The sequence below is a fragment of the Hirundo rustica genome, chromosome 1, assembly GCF_015227805.2.
Source record: "Hirundo rustica isolate bHirRus1 chromosome 1, bHirRus1.pri.v3, whole genome shotgun sequence".
Lineage (NCBI taxonomy): Eukaryota > Metazoa > Chordata > Aves > Passeriformes > Hirundinidae > Hirundo > Hirundo rustica.
Window position 1 is genome coordinate 16321742 of NC_053450.1, and position 17081 is coordinate 16338822.

At 35.6% G+C, this 17081-nt stretch overlaps 1 protein-coding gene across 3 annotated transcripts in view; it reads left to right on the top strand.

Annotated features, from left to right (window-relative positions):
* The window catches only part of CSMD3 (CUB and Sushi multiple domains 3), a 612124-nt gene that overhangs the window by 509161 nt on the left and 85882 nt on the right, over nt 1-17081 (top strand). For all 3 annotated transcript variants that reach the window (XM_040070587.2, XM_040070596.2, XM_040070605.2), the window contains 5 exons: nt 1420-1536; nt 7843-8052; nt 9528-9716; nt 12881-13058; nt 15098-15243. In XM_040070587.2, coding sequence (XP_039926521.1) covers nt 1420-1536; nt 7843-8052; nt 9528-9716; nt 12881-13058; nt 15098-15243 — 840 coding nt within the window. The remainder of the gene's footprint in view (nt 1-1419; nt 1537-7842; nt 8053-9527; nt 9717-12880; nt 13059-15097; nt 15244-17081) is intronic.

Below are 17081 nucleotides of genomic sequence, written 5' to 3' on the forward strand. Positions count from 1 at the left end.
CCTCACATAATCCTGTTCTTAATCCTGTGGGGTGCTAAAAACCTCCTGTAAGGTACTGAGCTCCCTCAGCTTAGAATTTATAAATATTCAACAAGATTGAGATATTTGTAAGAATTTTTTTCAGGAGTTAGTCTTCCGTTTTTGTCATTACACATTAACATATGGTTAGGAAGTCTGATATTATAATTGCACTGCTCTTGGTAATACTGAAGATAAAGATGCTGTGCTGAAATTGTTTTTTTTTCTTGTACTTTTCCTTTTGTTTGCAAGTAATGATTTTTACTTGTGTTTCAAATTATATAGCAAATTTTACTCAGACAAAACAGCCAAACAAATTTCTATTTATCATAATTACCATCTTCAAATGTAATATGGATGTCATAAGTAATTTTCTTTACTGATGTCATGCCTAAAAACAAAAATAAAATTAAGATATGAATTTAGCTTAATTTCTGCAAGTATTTGTTTGTGTACTTTTCTAAGTTTGTTTATTTTATCTCATGATTAGAACAACAGGACACAAATGCATTTTTTAAAAAAGCCTCTTGAAACATTTTTAGTACAGAATCTATTTATAATATATTATCTTATATCATTCAGATGCTTCTTTACAAATATGCAGCTGTCTCCGTGCTGTTATAAGCTGATGTGTGCTGCTTGCCCATCACAAGAACAGTTCTTATAGACAGATTGCAGAGTAAACATTAGGGCAATGACGCTGTTGGAAGCACAAGTCTTATGAGGAGCAGCTTTTAGAGCTGGGGTTGTTTAGCCTGGAGAGAAGGAGGTTCAGGGAGACCTTATCACCCTCTACAACTCCCTGGCTGTTGCCAAGTAGGGCTTGGTCTCTTCTCCCAGGCAGCCGGTGACAGGGTGAGAGGAGAGAATCTCAAGATGTAGCTCAAGATGGGGAGGTTCTGGTTGGACACTAAGAGGAACCTCTTCATGAAAAGGGTGGCGAGCAATTTCAGATCCTTTCTTCACAAAATGGGCTGCCCAAGGATATGGTGGAGTCACCATCCCGGTGGATGTTCAGGAAGTGTCTGGATGTGGAATTTAGTGCCATTTTCTAGTTGGCAAGGTGATGATCGGTCAGAGGTTGGACTTAATGATTTTGGAGGTCTTTTCCAACCTAAATGATTCTGCAATTCTGCAATCTGTTCTATTTTGTGTGCATGTAACCCCCAAGTTAAAATATAATTAATTCAGAGTTGATACAAATTTGCAAAGTAGGTATTTGTAAATTCCTTTCTTACAGATATTTAGTGGTAAAGATATGTTTGTGTATTTGTTTAAATATAACCCTAGGTATTATTATGTTATTAATGCTCTGAGGATCTTCAATGTTATGGATTTTTTTTTTTTTTTTTCTCATTTTGCCTCTCTGAAAAATATTTTTGTGTTTGTTTGTTTGTTTAGCACAATGTGGTGGTGGCATGTCAGACTTCAGTGGAGTGATTCTCAGTCCGGGGTTTCCTGGCAACTATCCTAGCAGTTTGGATTGCACATGGACAATAAAATTGCCTATTGGGTTTGGTATGTGTTCTTTTGTGGATTTAAAATTGCTTTTTTATGGGTGCAAAACATTGAACATAGATTTTAAAACATTGTTAATCTTTATCCTAGCAAAAACCAAAAGTATTTATGATTCATTTGAAGAAGTTAACAAAATCTTAAAAGAAAGATTTGAAATAGAAAAGCTACAAGGTTCTTGGTTTTTCATTTAATATATATTAAAATTTTCTGGTAAAGACAAAATTGTTTAATTAGAATTCAGCAAAATTTTTGAACTTTACAGGATTGATTTCTCTTTTTGTGAAGTCATATACCCAGCAACAACAAAAAATAGCTATCATGAATATTTTACACCAAGTCAATTCAGAAGTTAAAGTTACATTTTTATTAGTTGTTTTATCATTAAGCTTCTTTGCATATCGTAGGTGAAACTCAGAGCAGCATAGAAATGTTCTATTTAAGAAAATGTATAAGCCTCCCACTTAAAGCTGTCAAGCTTCCCACTCAAAGTAGAATGGTCAGGAACACTGGATCAAGCCCATGACTGGTGGGATGATCTCATTGGGTCTGCTACTCAATCAATCCCCAGCCTGTAACGGTCAGGATGTTGTACTCCACACGTAGAACTCTGCACCTCTCCCTGTGCAAACCTTTAAGAAGCATTTATTTACTCAGTCCTCAAGTTTTTTAGTGTTCTTCAGACAAAAACTGTGCCATTTAGTATATTATCCATGAGCCCTAGTTTAGTATCCTCCACACATTTGTTGAGGATGCATTCTCATTTTCCAAGTCTCTTCTGAAAACAGCAACCCACAGAGTATTGTGCTTGTTACTGGCTGTCAACCACTGAATGGCTGATTATCACCCTTGGAGCCTCAAAGTTATGTTAATTTCTAACTGACTTCCTTTTCATTCATCAAGCTCATGTATGTTCAGCTTTCAGATGAGAATGTTATAGACGGAGTCAAAAGCTATAGCAGAGTGAAAGTATATTATATACACATTTCTCCTTTCTCAGTTTAATAATAGAAGGATATAATGGTTGATCAACTGTTATTTTCTGTTAGAAAATCCATGTTGACTGCTCCTAAGTGGTTTTTTTTGTTTGTTTGTTTGGTTTTTTTGGGTTTTTTTTTGGTTTTTTTTGTTTGTTTTGTTTTGTTTTGTTTTGTTTTTTGTCTTTTATATATTTGGAATTTCTCTCCAATTAAACAAGTTCCATAATTTTTCCAAGGACTGCAGCGAACCTGTAGTTGTCATTTGCCAGGTCCTTTTTGTTGTCTTAAAGGTGAATATATATTCAGACTTTTTCAAGTCACTAGAACTTTTCTTATTTTGCCATGATTTTGTATAGGTATTGGCAGCATTTTAATTACATTGGCTAACCTCTTGAGCAAATTTGGGTGGATCCTATGAATATTTTATTGTGAAATCTTTATTCGAAGCTGGCCAGTGGAGTTGTACTATCTAGTTTTTTAACATATGTGGAACTTTTTAAGGAGCATGTGCACCTGGATTTTTTTCTTTATATGCTAGTTGAATGGTGTGCTGGTTTTCTTAGACAGGCCTCATTGTTTTCTATTTTATACTTACCTTATACCTTCTGTCATATTCCTTACTTGATAATACAGATTTTCTGCATTTTCCAGAGAGAGTGTGGCATCCCAAATAGTGTTCTCTTCCGCCTATGTTCAGATTCTTTCCCTCCTCTTTTTAAAATCAGTTCTATGGTATTTTTGATTAGAAATCCCATGAGCTTAGCTCACTTACAATTTAAATGAAAGCCATGGGTTCTGCATGGGTTGTTTGTATTGAAAAATATTAAATTTTCTGTAGCATTGACTTAACCAAATTTATCTGGGGAAAATACATTATATTAGAATAGGGATTTCTATATAGATCCCAATTTGTTTGTTTACATTTTGTTCAAAACACACAAGATTACAGTCAATAATTGATTTTTTTTTTTGCCTTATCATTTTATAGAAATAACACTGACACTTTAGCTCTGCCACTACTTGAAATTTTAGATATCCTGATGGGACAAATTGTACAGCTTCATTATGATTCATAATGCTGTCTAGAATCTCAAATAGATTTCTGCTTTTTAAGTTATCAAAAAAAAAAAAAAAAAATAGTGGTAGTAGGTGCATTATTCCTGGATCAAATCCACAGGAGAAAAGGATATTTAGAGCTATAAGGGAACAGGATATTTTGACAGATGATTCCAAAGACATTTGTTAATAAAGAAGAAATAATACAAATCTGGAATATTGGTTAAATTTCACATTTAATAAAATGGTATGTTCAACTGCATCCAGAACCTGCTGTCTTTTTATCCCAAATGCACTGCCATCTGCCTCTTCCCTCACTTTACTGCTATACTCTCTTCCTGTACTGACTCCTCACGCCGTTTTCTTTGCTTGCATTCTGCCAGGCTTCAGTGTCCAATTGTAACTTAACTATTCAGACTGCTATTTACACTCTACATTATTAACATACTATTTAGTTTGACTTCCATAAGGCAGGAGATTCAGCTACTGTAGTTTTGGAAACAGTTTCTTGGATAAGTAAGTTTAACCAGCAAGATCAACAATTCTGAACTGCACTGAAGTGTGGTATTTCTCCACGGGACTAGACAACTGCCAATGGCAAAAAGAAAGAGCCTACTCTTTGTCCGGGAGGAAAACATTGCTTTGTTTTCCAGTCCTGCCCTTCTTGGCTGGAGATCTTCCCAATAGCTCGCTGGTGCCAGAGAGAGCTCGGCCCCGCCCGTCCGGGGGCATTTTCCCCAGGGGGCAGGGCCCAGAGACAGGGACAAGACATCATCCAATCAGGGAGAAGTAGCAGTGGAAGAGAGGTTACAGATGAGTAAAGAAAAACCACATGATACAGATTACAAATCCGATAAAACACAATACAAACCCAATTAATGAATTACAACACTGAAGTTTGTTTACTGGATTTATGAACGGTTTTCCAGTTCATGTATGGGAAAATGAAAAGCTTCATTTTCTAGAAGAAAAATAAAGTTGCACAGATTGAAAGATGCTTGACATTTCTTACCTTTTCTAAGTGAGATATGTTTGAAACTAAATTGAATATTAAAATAAAATTTAACTGTAAAAAGAACCGAAAAATATGACATTTGAAGAAGTGATCACTAAAACTGGTTTTATTGATGCTGTGACTCTGATCTAGTGGAGGCACTTATGTCCAACTCTTCTGTGTTGTAAATAGAAAAACTCAAAAACACCATCAGGGGAACCTTTCACTTGTTTAACTCTTTTTAGGAAGACTTTCTCCCAGTTATAAGTTACAGAAGCTTTTCCACTGGATATTAGTTAATGGTGTAATGTTTTTACCAATGGCACTGCTTTTATTTGCATATATAAATATATTAACTACTCTTTCAAGCAGGGTGTCCAAAACTGCAAAAAGGCATAGAAAAAAAGTCAGTCTAACAAGCCGAAGTCTCAAACAAATAGAGGCAGGTGCTACTGGCAGAGCAAGAGAGGAATACTTTTGAAGATTGGTATGATTCAGAAACTTGGAGAGACACTGCAATACAGAGAGCAGGATGACTGGTGAAAAAATATTTCTACTTTTGTGTCAAAGAAAGTTGGTGAAAGAGGAAGAAACTGACAGCAAGGTCATGTGAGCTGGCAGTTAATAATGACAGCTTAAACTTTGGATAAGTTCACAGGATCAAATGAAAGGCCAAAATATCATTGATAGAGAAAGAGCAAAGTTTGAATATAGCTTGATTCTTTGTGTAGGAAATATTTGGAAGGCTGACAAAGTCAAAGAATGACACTTATAAGAAAAAAGCTTTCTTATCACTTATAGACTGTCTTCAGATAAAGCAAGACAGAAACTATCAGGGTAACAGTAATTTAATTATGCACCTAACTTGCATATAAAATATATCATGCTTCAGAAAACCATTCATACACTTTACACGGTATCTGGAAGAAAGTTCTAAAAGACAGTGAGAAACACTATTTAGGTATTACAGTTCAGGAGTTACAAAACTATTCATGACTTTCAATAACTTATCTGACATTTTATCTTTTACTTGCAGTTTTATATGAAATTGTGTTGATTGTCTTTGCCAGAATCACCAATAGGACTGTCATCTTTCCAATGATACTACTGTTTGTAGATGGCGTCAGGGAGCAGAATGGTCCCCCTGTTATCCAGGAGAAGGCAGTCAGAGAACTGCTGAGCCACTTGGATGGTCATAAATCTATGGCACCAGGTGGGATCCATCCCAGGGTGATGAGGGAGCTGGCAGATGAGCTTGCGAAATCACTCTCCATCATTTACCAACAAACGGCTCACTGGCAAGGTTCCAGATCACTGGAAGCTGGGCAATGTGACACCCATTCACAAAAAGGATGGGAAGGAGGATCCTGGTAATTATAGGCCAGTCAGCCTGACCTCAGAACTCGGTAAAGGGAATGGAGAAGTTTATACTGAATGTCATCACTCAGAACTTAGAGGATGGCCAGGGTATCAGGCCCAGACAGCATGTGTTTAGGAGGGCTAGGTCATGTTTGATCAACCTGATCTCCTTTTATGACCTGGTGACGCATCTGGTGGATAAAGGGAAAGCTGTGGATGTTGTCCGTTTGGATCTCAGCAAGGCCTTGTCCCCCACGGCAGACTCCTGGATAAGCTGGCAGCTCATGGCTTGGACAGGAGCACTCTTGGCTGGGTTAGGAACTGGCTGGATGGCTGGGCCCAGAGAGTGGTGGTGAACAGTGCTGCATCCAGCTGGTGGCCAGTCACCAGTGGTGTCCCTCAGGGGTCTGTGCTGGGGCCAGTTCTGTTCAATATTTTTATTGATGACATGGATGAGGGAATTGAATCTTTCATTGGTAAATTTGCAGATGACACTAAGTTGAGAGTGTGGGTTGATATGTTGGAAGGTAGGAGGACTCTGCAGAGAGACCTAGAATAGTTGGATGGATGGGGAGAGTCCAATAAGATGACATTTAGTAAGTCAAAGTGCTGAGTCCTGCATTTTGCTAAGTCCTGCACAATAACCTCCTGCAACATAGGCTGGGGACGGTGTGGCTGGACAGTGCCCAGGAGGAAAGGGACCTGGGGGTGCTGGTGACAGCAGCTGAACATGAGCCAGCAGTGTGCCCAGGTGGCCAAGAGGCCAATGGCATCCTGGCCTTTATCAGAAATGGTGTGGCCAGCAGGAGCAGGGAGGTCATTCTTCCCCTGTACTCGGCACTGGTGAGGCCACACCTTGAGTGCTGTGTCCAGTTCTGGGCCCCTCAGTTTAGGAAGAACGTTGAGATACTTGAGCATATCCAGAGGAGGGCAACAAGGCTGGTGAAGGACTTGGAAAACAAGCCATATGAAGAATGACTGAGGGAACTGGGGTTGTTTAGCCTGGAGAAAAGGAGACTCAGAGGTGACCTTATCACTCTCTGCAACCTCCTGAAAGGTAGTTGTAGACAGCTGGGGTTTGATCTCTTTCTCCAGGCAGCAACTGACAGAAAGAGAGGACACAGTCTCAAGGTGTGTCAAGGGAAATACAAGTTGGATATTAGGAAAAAGTTTTTTACAAAAAGAGTGATAAACTACTGGAATGGTCTGCCTGGGAAGGTGTTTAAAAAAAGACTGGATGTGGCACTCACTGCCATGGTTTAGTTGAGGTGTTAGGGCATGAGTTGGACTTGATGATCTTGAAGGTCTCTTCCAACCTAGACACTCTGTGATTCTGGGATACTGCATTATTATGCCATAGTTGCAATATATCCAGACAAAATCCTAATTTTTCTTTGTTGTAACATATATAGAAATATAAACAGGAAAATGTTTGAGAGCCCTGTAACTATCAGTGCATAGAATTTTCTTTTCATGCCACATAATTTTTGTAATACTTCACCTCGTTAGGAGAGATAACTAGCTAATGGATAGTAAGCTGCCTTCCTATTCCTTACTGAACCAAATAATCAGAAATTTCTGTCACCAAAACCATGATATACCACAGTGTGTGTGTGGAGCACTCACATGTATTCCCCACACACTCTGCTTTCACAAGTCCTTGGTGTACCAGCAGAGGCTCTGCCTGCCTGATACCCTGAGCTGGACCCGAGGCCTTTCTGCTCACTGTCTAGTCCAATTTATGGTTTACTGGCAGATAAAGGATATGCAGCCCCACACATACATACACAGACACTTGCCAGGTAGCACATGGATTTCCAGACAGCTATTTTCTGCGACTATCAGTGTAAGGTGTACATACTTTATTTTCCCTCCCGGTTTTGGTACTGATGGTGTTTATTTACTGACAATGTTTTTCAGGTGTCCATTTGCAATTTTTGAATTTCTCAACGGAGACCATACATGATTACTTAGAAGTTAGGAGTGGATCTACAGAAACTAGCACTGTTATTGGGAGACTAAGTGGCCCTCAGCTACCAGCCTCTCTGTTCAGCACAACTCATGAAACCAGCTTATATTTTCACAGTGATTACTCACAGAACAAACAAGGATTCCATATTGTATATCAAGGTGAGATTTGGACATTCTTATGAGAGAACAAGGTAGCGGTAGCTGTTAAATATTTTATGGGGTTTGGGGGGTTCCTAAAAATAAACATGAAAGATTATATGTGTTTCAGTCCCAAGCTTTAAACATTGAGATAAAACAGAAGAATGAAGGAAGTTAAGATGAAAAAAGCAAATTAATAGCATAATTTCTTTAAAATCAGGTCAAATGTCAGCAAACAGATAATTTCCAATATCTGAAGCTGATTGGCATATTAATATGCATTGCATGTCTTTGCAAAAGAAACATCTCTATTCAATGTTTGGAAGCATTGGAATTTTTGGAATTATAATTTGGAATTTTAATTTTGTTTAATGGGTTCTGGAAGGTATAGATCAAAATAATATTACTGGATCTATGTAGGCTTGTGCAAATTAATGCCAGCTCAAAAATCTCCAAATCCATTTTATTTTCCTAGTTCACCATTTCCCTGAAGGTTCTTGTTCTTTTGTACCCAAGTAGGTCTGCTGAGCTGTTAAAGATCACGAGATCACAGTTCTATCTATAGAAATGCATTTTCATTTAAAAGGGATTAGATCACCGCTGTTCATGAGAAAAGGTCAAATGTGTATTTTAAAGTAGGCTTGTTTTCATTATATGAATAACACCTAGGAGTGATTTAAAGAGTTTTTACTTTAGAGCAGTGTCCTATTACTCTTTTAATAGTAACAAGTCCAAATTGATTTGAACTCTGTGTAACATTCTGGAAATGAGCCACTGTAAAAAGAATTAGCTTTTAAAGAAAGTCAATTTGTGGCCTAAACTGCTAAGGACAGTAAAAATGTAGGACCATATACTATTTACAGTAACAGTAATAATTTTGGAAATGCTGTCATTTGTCAAAACACTGCAAAGTTATTTTCTGTGTTTTAACCCCAAAAGACCAAACTGATTTTTTCAAACATATACAACATGATATTCTTACACGTCAACTGTACGCAGCTTATTTGTCCTCACATTGGTAATAAGAAGAAAATGCTTCAAATCTTCTTGGAAAAAAATCACCAATATACGTGAGAAAAACTGGGTTTTTAAAATTTTATTTGTTTACTATAAATTCTTTGACATTCCAGTTCATTATTGAGCTTTTCAATTCTTCTGGGAAAAATAAATATAGACGTGCTTATTCCTCCTTTTCCTTAAACATAAGAATGTAAAACCTGGCAATTCCTACTGGATCAGAAAAGCATGTCATCTGTCTCAGTATAGTATCTGAAGTAAAAAGAAATGTTGTTTTGCAGCACAGAAGCATAGCTGGTTTCACTGTACTTCTCCAGGTGTAAAATCAATGATTTTATCATCATCACCATGGAACTTTGGTTCCCAACATATGGGCCATCCATGACTTTTAATTTTATTCTAATTAAAAGGTCTTATTTTTGAGATAATCGGAATTTTTATTTTAGTGATTTTTCCACCATTATTAATTTTTATTTCAGCATATCAGCTACAAAGCTGTCCTGATCCTCGACCATTTCGTAATGGTTTTGTTATTGGAAATGACTTTACTGTGGGACAAACTATTTCATTCGAGTGTTTTCCTGGCTACACGTTGATTGGAAATTCAGCTCTGACTTGTCTTCATGGCATCAGCCGCAATTGGAATCATCCTCTCCCCAGATGTGAAGGTATGTTCCAGGTGACCTATAAGCCCTCCATCATTTGAAAGTCTTCCTAAGACTGTTAACTGAACTCATTTCAGCTTTTTGATTTACAGAGGCCTGCATTTTTACAGTGTGGTCTTTGCAAAGGAAGTATTCAATTTTGCACATTAAAATTTTAGCAGAGGAGCTGAAATGTTTTGTGATATGAAATTTGTAAAAACTTACCTGAGATAATAAGTTTACATTTGAAAAATTAGGCTTAAAGCCTGGTATGTGGAGACCCATGATGCTTTTAATCTAAGTGAGGCAATAGAGTAAAAACTCTGGACTAAATCAAGATAAAAGGCTTCAAAATTTAATTTACCAATTCTGGCCACTTATGTTCTTTTTTATCAGTTAGAAAGAAATGTTAAACATGGTCTAGAATGAAATTGTCCTTCAGCTAGTGCTCTGTGAAACCGTTTCTACATTTGCTTTTTCTGAATGGGATTTTTTTTAAAATTACATTTTTTTAACCTTTTACATTTTTTTTTTCACTCGTGCTTGAAACAAATAAGGAGGTTCAAGGAACTGTGACTTGCACACATCCTTAATTTTAAGGTGACAGAATTACTGTGATGATTCTGTAGAAGTGTTTATCTCTTCCCTAGCTATGCTGAAAGGAACCTGTCTCTAAGCAGCAGGCCAAAGAATGTCAGTCCTCCACTTAAAGACCTAGCTTCCCTCTATATTGGACGGTAAAACTCAGCATTGAGAATGGGATCCTCACTATCATATAGGAGAGAAATGCCCCAATAAAAACCCCCAACAACAACACAACAACACCCCACCTCCAAAAAACTCCAAAGCCAAATGCAACCACCCAAACACAAAAAACAAAAAGCTCCCCTGTTTTCTGGATTGTTTCATTATATTTTGCACCTGATTCCCAAATTGAGGAACTTAAATTAGAAGCCTCATTATTCAAAATTCCTTCTGGAGTCAGTGAGCCTTAGGAATTTCTGGGGGATGTGGTAGCTAAATTAGGACCTAACTGGTACTGAATTCAGAAGGGGAAGCCTTATCATATCAAAGAGACACCTACACTGTCTTTTTTTTGAAAAGGGAAGAAGTTAATTCATTATAATTAGGTATCACCACCCATTTTCTGAATCATATGGGATAGTTATGTCTTCATAACTCATGTCTTAACTGCTAAACACTTAGCTTTTCCTGTTAGCTGGTTCTAGCTGTATTTTCTGTGCCTCACAATCAAAACTATTTATTGAATGCAGTGATTCTGATTCTTTGAAATACCTTACTAGAACAAGTAATTTAATTAGTAAATTCTAAGATGTCCAAAGCATGTTGTTTCTCTGAGTATCAATTTTGATGAAGTTCCTGAACAGTGACTGGATAGTCTTTGTTTTTACTTAATTTGATATGAAAAATTAAGATTAAAAAAAGCCACCAACTTGATAATAGAGATCTAAGATGCATGTTTGCTGCATGATTACAGAGTGCCAACACTACCCAACTCCTAGACAAATTTCTTAAATTACATGGCGGGTTGTGCAGATACTTACTGTGGTATTTTTAGTAAAGGGTTTGTGACATTTTTATATGTTACAGGTATTTTCTACATTTTTTTCCTTATTGTTGCAGCAAAAGGATAATGAGCTATCTTCTAGTTCTACTTGTTTTGATTTGAGATAAAGGCTTTGTGTTCAAAAGCATTAAAATGAAGTTGGCTTTTTTTATGTATGCCTAGTATCAGTAATATGTGGCATGTTTTATATTTGTATTTGCTTTAATGTCTTTATTGTAAAACAAGACATACTGAGGCTTGTTTAATTCCTCAGATTTCTTGAAGCAGACAATCTGAATTAAATATGACTATACTTGCTTTCTGTTTAAAGAGTTTTTTTCTCTTCTTGCATTCTTATGAACTTAATATTCCTTTAACCTATGCTCAGCATCATCTAACACTCTGACTCTTCTTAACTCATCTCCCTTGCTTTAATCTGTTTGGATAATTTTCCCTCTCTTTTCCCAAGAAATCTTGTTGCCTGACAGTCATCAGACCATGTCTTCACTTCCCTAAGACCTGCCTGCAAACCCATTTCTGTCTGTACTGCTCAAACACCCTTGAGCCTTTAATCTTAAAGCTGAAGAAAAGCAGTGCTCAAGGTGTTGAGTCTGAATGAAGTATCACTATGGAGGCTTCCTCACAGTACAGTTCAGCACCTAAGTGTATAAACATAAACCATAACACATGCTTTTGCTAAATACAAACAATGCATGATTCCTATATGTCAAACTTATATGTCAAAACTGCTGTGTTTAGAGATTTTTAAACGTATTTTAGAAAATCTGTGTTGCCATAACATGCACTTTATGGGGTGGAGTGGGCAAAATAAATGTATGTAAAATAAAGCAAATTATACAATTTTAAGCTTTGCTTACTTTTCCAGAACTAGGCTTGGTCAACATTTCTCTTCTGTAATAAGCGGCTGGTGTCATATTCAACATACATCCGAAATCTATGGGAATATAATCTAATTTGGAGTAATAGTTTTCTAGAAACACATAGTTTTGAAAGTCCAGAATCTGTATGGTTACTCTTGCACTGTGTGATATCTAAAATTAGTACTCTTCAACATGAATTACAGAGTGGACTCTCATTTTATCTACCAGAATTTATATCCATAATTGAAAAATTACTATTCATACTGTTGGGCACAATGTTTTAATTTTGAAGTTCCCCTCTAACCTTCACCCACCCCTCAACCTTTTATGTGCCTTCGTTCATGTGTTAATTTTGGTTGGCTATCTTCTCGTGACCACACATGAAAACGATGTGATTTGTTACTAATTTGTAGCTGGAATTTACACAAAGCCTAACAAAGTAATTTTTAGTTGTGCAGGTAATTTCACCCTATGTGTGTGTATATATATATATATTTAATTGCAATTCTGATAGTATTTGTGAAATGAGAATTATTATTTATTTTAACTTTTATATTTGACCAATGCTGTCAAAATAGACTTCTGACTGCACAAAGATCAATAAAATCTGTTTTCTTTGCACAAGAACAGTCATTGTAGTTATAGTGTACCAAACGTGTTCCAAACTAGGGCTTTCACATACTCTAAGCAGAATGCAAAAAGCATTTACTGTCTATTTTTAAGAAGTGTCTTTTTTATAGCTCTGTGTGGAGGAAACATAACTGCAATGAATGGCACTATATACTCTCCAGGATACCCTGATGAGTATCCAAACTTTCAAGACTGCTTCTGGCTTGTAAGGGTACCACCTGGGAATGGAATCTACATCAATTTCACAGTTCTCCAAACTGAGCCAATATATGATTTCATAACTGTCTGGTAAGAAAACATTTTTGACATTTATTTAATCTTCATGTGACATTAAGTAACCAAATATTATTTTAAAAGAATATATTTGTGGTTTTTCCCTTGAAACTGGTGTTCCCTCCAGGAGAAATGACTGAGTCACATCAATCCAAGTTTTGCAATGGAACATTCTCTCTAGGTAACACTGGACAAGAAATAATAAAAAAAAATAGTGTTTCTCAGTTCGTCAACAAATAAAAGCATACAGAGGTATGCTATAATTGCTTATCAACAATCAAGAGAAATAATACTTAAGAAAGGAGTGATAAAAAGTTCCAGATGTGTGTATTAGTGTTTTAGAAAATGAGTAACAGAAGCTAAAGGAGGGCAAGACTTCATTCACTTCTTCCAAGTTGGCTTCTTTTATTCTTAAGAGTACACGAGAGGCTCTATTTGTACTTGGCTATGACAAAAAGAATTTAGCTAACAATAGCTATAAACAAATTATATTCACTGTGTGCTTGAATTCATGTCTGTCATGGCTCTGCATGATGATCCTCAGCAGGAGCCTGCCACATTACACCCTCGATCACATATTTGAAGACATTTAATGGCTTTAGTCCACATTTGTATATATATGTAAAAATTGTATTATATAGATGGTGGCTATTTAATTATGTAGCATATACCACTTCTGGGATACTATTTATTTATAATGCAGATCATAAATTTTATAGTAGTTTCCAATGCAAACCCCTGCCTTTTATTCAAAATTCAAATGTTTCAAAGCATACAATTTCCCTGCTAAAACAGAAGGGAAGGGGTCAATATGCCATAATGTGGAGAAACACATTACTACAAAATGTTCAAAATAAGAAATACGTGTATTTTTATTTTGAAATTATTTTTGTTTAAAATATATTATACTAATAAAATAAAATAAATGTTAAAAATAACTTTAAATTAAAACTTTTATTGCTTAATATTTGAGAATTCTAATCTGGAAGGATGCAGGGATGAGCATTTAATACTCTTGTTTCATGATGCTTCCTCTGTACAGTTCTGCTGTTGTAAAGTAATAACTTTAATTTTTCATTTTTCCATAAGGTAGCAAGGCTCTTACCAGCAGTACATGTATTTTCTAAATCATAATAAAACATACAAAATAATATCAATACATTCATATGAAGAAGGATTAAAAAATTAATCAGCTGCATAACATACTCAGCTGATCAAACTGGTTAAAGCTACCAATAATTATATTAATACTTAACCTGTGTATAAAAGACATGACGTTTATATAAAATCCATGTCACAGCAACAAATTGATAGAGAAAACTCTGAATCACTCATAAAAATAAACTCTAAATCAATTCTTATCTATCTAGATATACTGCAAACAATAAATGAAAACTTTAAAACAATTATTATGGGGGGAAAAGCCAGGTTAAAAAATGCTGACATAGCATATCTAGAGCATAGATAAAAGTAACATAGAATAAGCATCGCAAATAAAATGTGCGTTTATTAATGTCAACGTGCAGTTTTCAAGGGGAATCTTGTATTCAGCAGCCGGTAAGCATTTTGGGTTTATTTTTGCTAAAGCAAATATTAATTCTTGTCTTTTCATATGATCCTATTAATTAATTCCAACAACACTATTTATCTCTTAATTTTCCTGGAAAAGATTGGATTCAAAAGATGGGGGAACATGAACAGCATTAGTTTTATTTATTTTCTGTTAGCCACTTTTGAAAGTATAGATACACAAATGTGATCAGAGGTTGTGGCAAGCAAATTATGTACAATCACAAATTCAGTAATTTTGAGTTGGCTGCAATTTTTATTAGAAAATAAGAATTTGACTTTCAAAAGGTGGTTGAATTAGTAATCAGTCTGCCTACAGGATATGAAAAGGTCTTCAGGCCTTGATGTCTATTTTATCTTATTTTAGTTGCCTCATGCCTTTTGGTATAATCTAGGGAAAATCTACTGCATTCACTTAATAGTTGGAGAAAATATATTATTTTTGGACCATAAAAAGAGAAAAATTCTCTGTTTGTTTTTATTAGGGATGGACCAGACCAAACTTCTCCTCAGATTGGACAATTTAGTGGGAACACTGCATTAGAATCAGTCTATAGCACTTCCAATCAGATTCTGATAAAGTTTCACAGTGACTTTACTACCAGTGGCTTCTTTGTACTTAGTTATCATGGTAAGTGTGCTGTTTATACTGGTTGCTGGAGGAAGACAAGGCATAAAAAAAATCAGTTGCTTTTTCTAAGAAGAGTTGCTGCTATTAATATGATTGACTGCTCCAAGGGTAATGAAAGCATATGGAAGACTAACATGAATGATGAAAATAAGTTATTCTCTTGACCAGATAGTAAATTTACTATTAGTCAAACAAAAAATAAAAAGATTGCACTGTGATGAGACATGAACAAAGACGGCAACATCCAAACCCTAAAGTTCAAGGTGCAAATTTACTTTTTACAATTCTTCTAAAATTCCTTTGAAACCTAAATGTTTTTTGAGGACATTAAATTTCTTTTTGACATGTGGATATTTTGAAGTAACTGTTGTTTTTGTAGAGATATCAGTGACAGTGAACTACACCTATGATTTCCTACCTTATATAGTTTAATGAGAGTGAACTACATAGTGTAGTTAACATTAATCTACTCTTGAATTAAATACTGACTGAATGAAAATGTATCTGATCTAATTTACCAAATTCTACCTCTTTTTGTAGTCATCCAGATCCTCAGTGGCCAAGTGTCTTTTACATTGCTATAATTACAAGGAAACAGATTGAGAAGTAAGGGTGGGTTTAGGTACTTTGTCAATGCCTGATGGATTGAACAACCTAGGAAATATGAACAGATACATCCTGTTTTCTGGATCCTGGTCAAATTTTTTGACTAGGAGGCTTTATTTTTGACTTACTAAAGACAGTGGTGAATATAGATAGACAGAATTGGTGGGATTAAAGGAATTTTAAGCTATGCAAAAACCCCAGAAAAATGCATAAAGCCTACAATGAAAAAAAAGCCCCACCAGCAACTGTCTATGGAGTAGAGACTCCAGCAGGCCTAGGCAGAGAGGGATCAAAATTTCCATTCCAAATCTTGGCATCTAAATTGCATGTATCAACTTACAAAGGATAAAATGGCATTTTGCATTCATTATGAGTCCCTATGTATTGATATCTACTAATATATCAGTATATGACCAAACATATGCTAAAATGCTCATGGAATCATAGAATTATTCACATTGGAAAAGACCTTTTAGATCATCAGGTCCAATGATAAACCAAACACTGCCAATTCTATCACTAAACCATGTTGCTAAATAGTACATTACACGTCTTGTAAATACTTCCAGAGATGGTGACTCCACCACTTCCGTGGGCAGCCTGTTCCAATGCTTGGCAACACTTTTGGTTAACACATTATTACTAATATCCAATCTCATGTGGAGTAACTTGAGGTTATTTTTTTCTGGACTAGTAATTTGCTAGTATTAAAGTGTCTCTAAAGATCTCCTTTTACTTGTTTCTTTTGTTGTGAAAATTATCATACCACAGGTGTGGGCTCTAATGTGCAATAAAAATGCAAACCAAGCAGCACAAAGATTACTGATAAAGAAACTTAAAACGATTTTTGTACTAATGTCGTCAAGATAAATGAATGTCTCTGTATCTTGGATTCTATGATCCTTCGTATCAGCCAAACAAAAATTATATTAATAAAGGCAAGGCAGTCAAAGAGTCGAATAAAGGCAAGGATTCAAATTTGTTTAAAATAAATAATATTGGGATTAAAATTAATGATGCTATTATTACCCTAAAAAGAAAGACATTTGAGATAAATTTTATGACCTCTTTATTGTATCAATTTTTAATTATGTTCATGATTTTTATTATTATTTTTCTTAAGATGCAAACAGAACAGTTGCTTCATGATTAATTGGTGTGTTTTATTTTAAATTGCATTATTCTAAGTCTTTCTGACTCACTGATTTAAGTAGATCTGTCGCAGTGTCCAG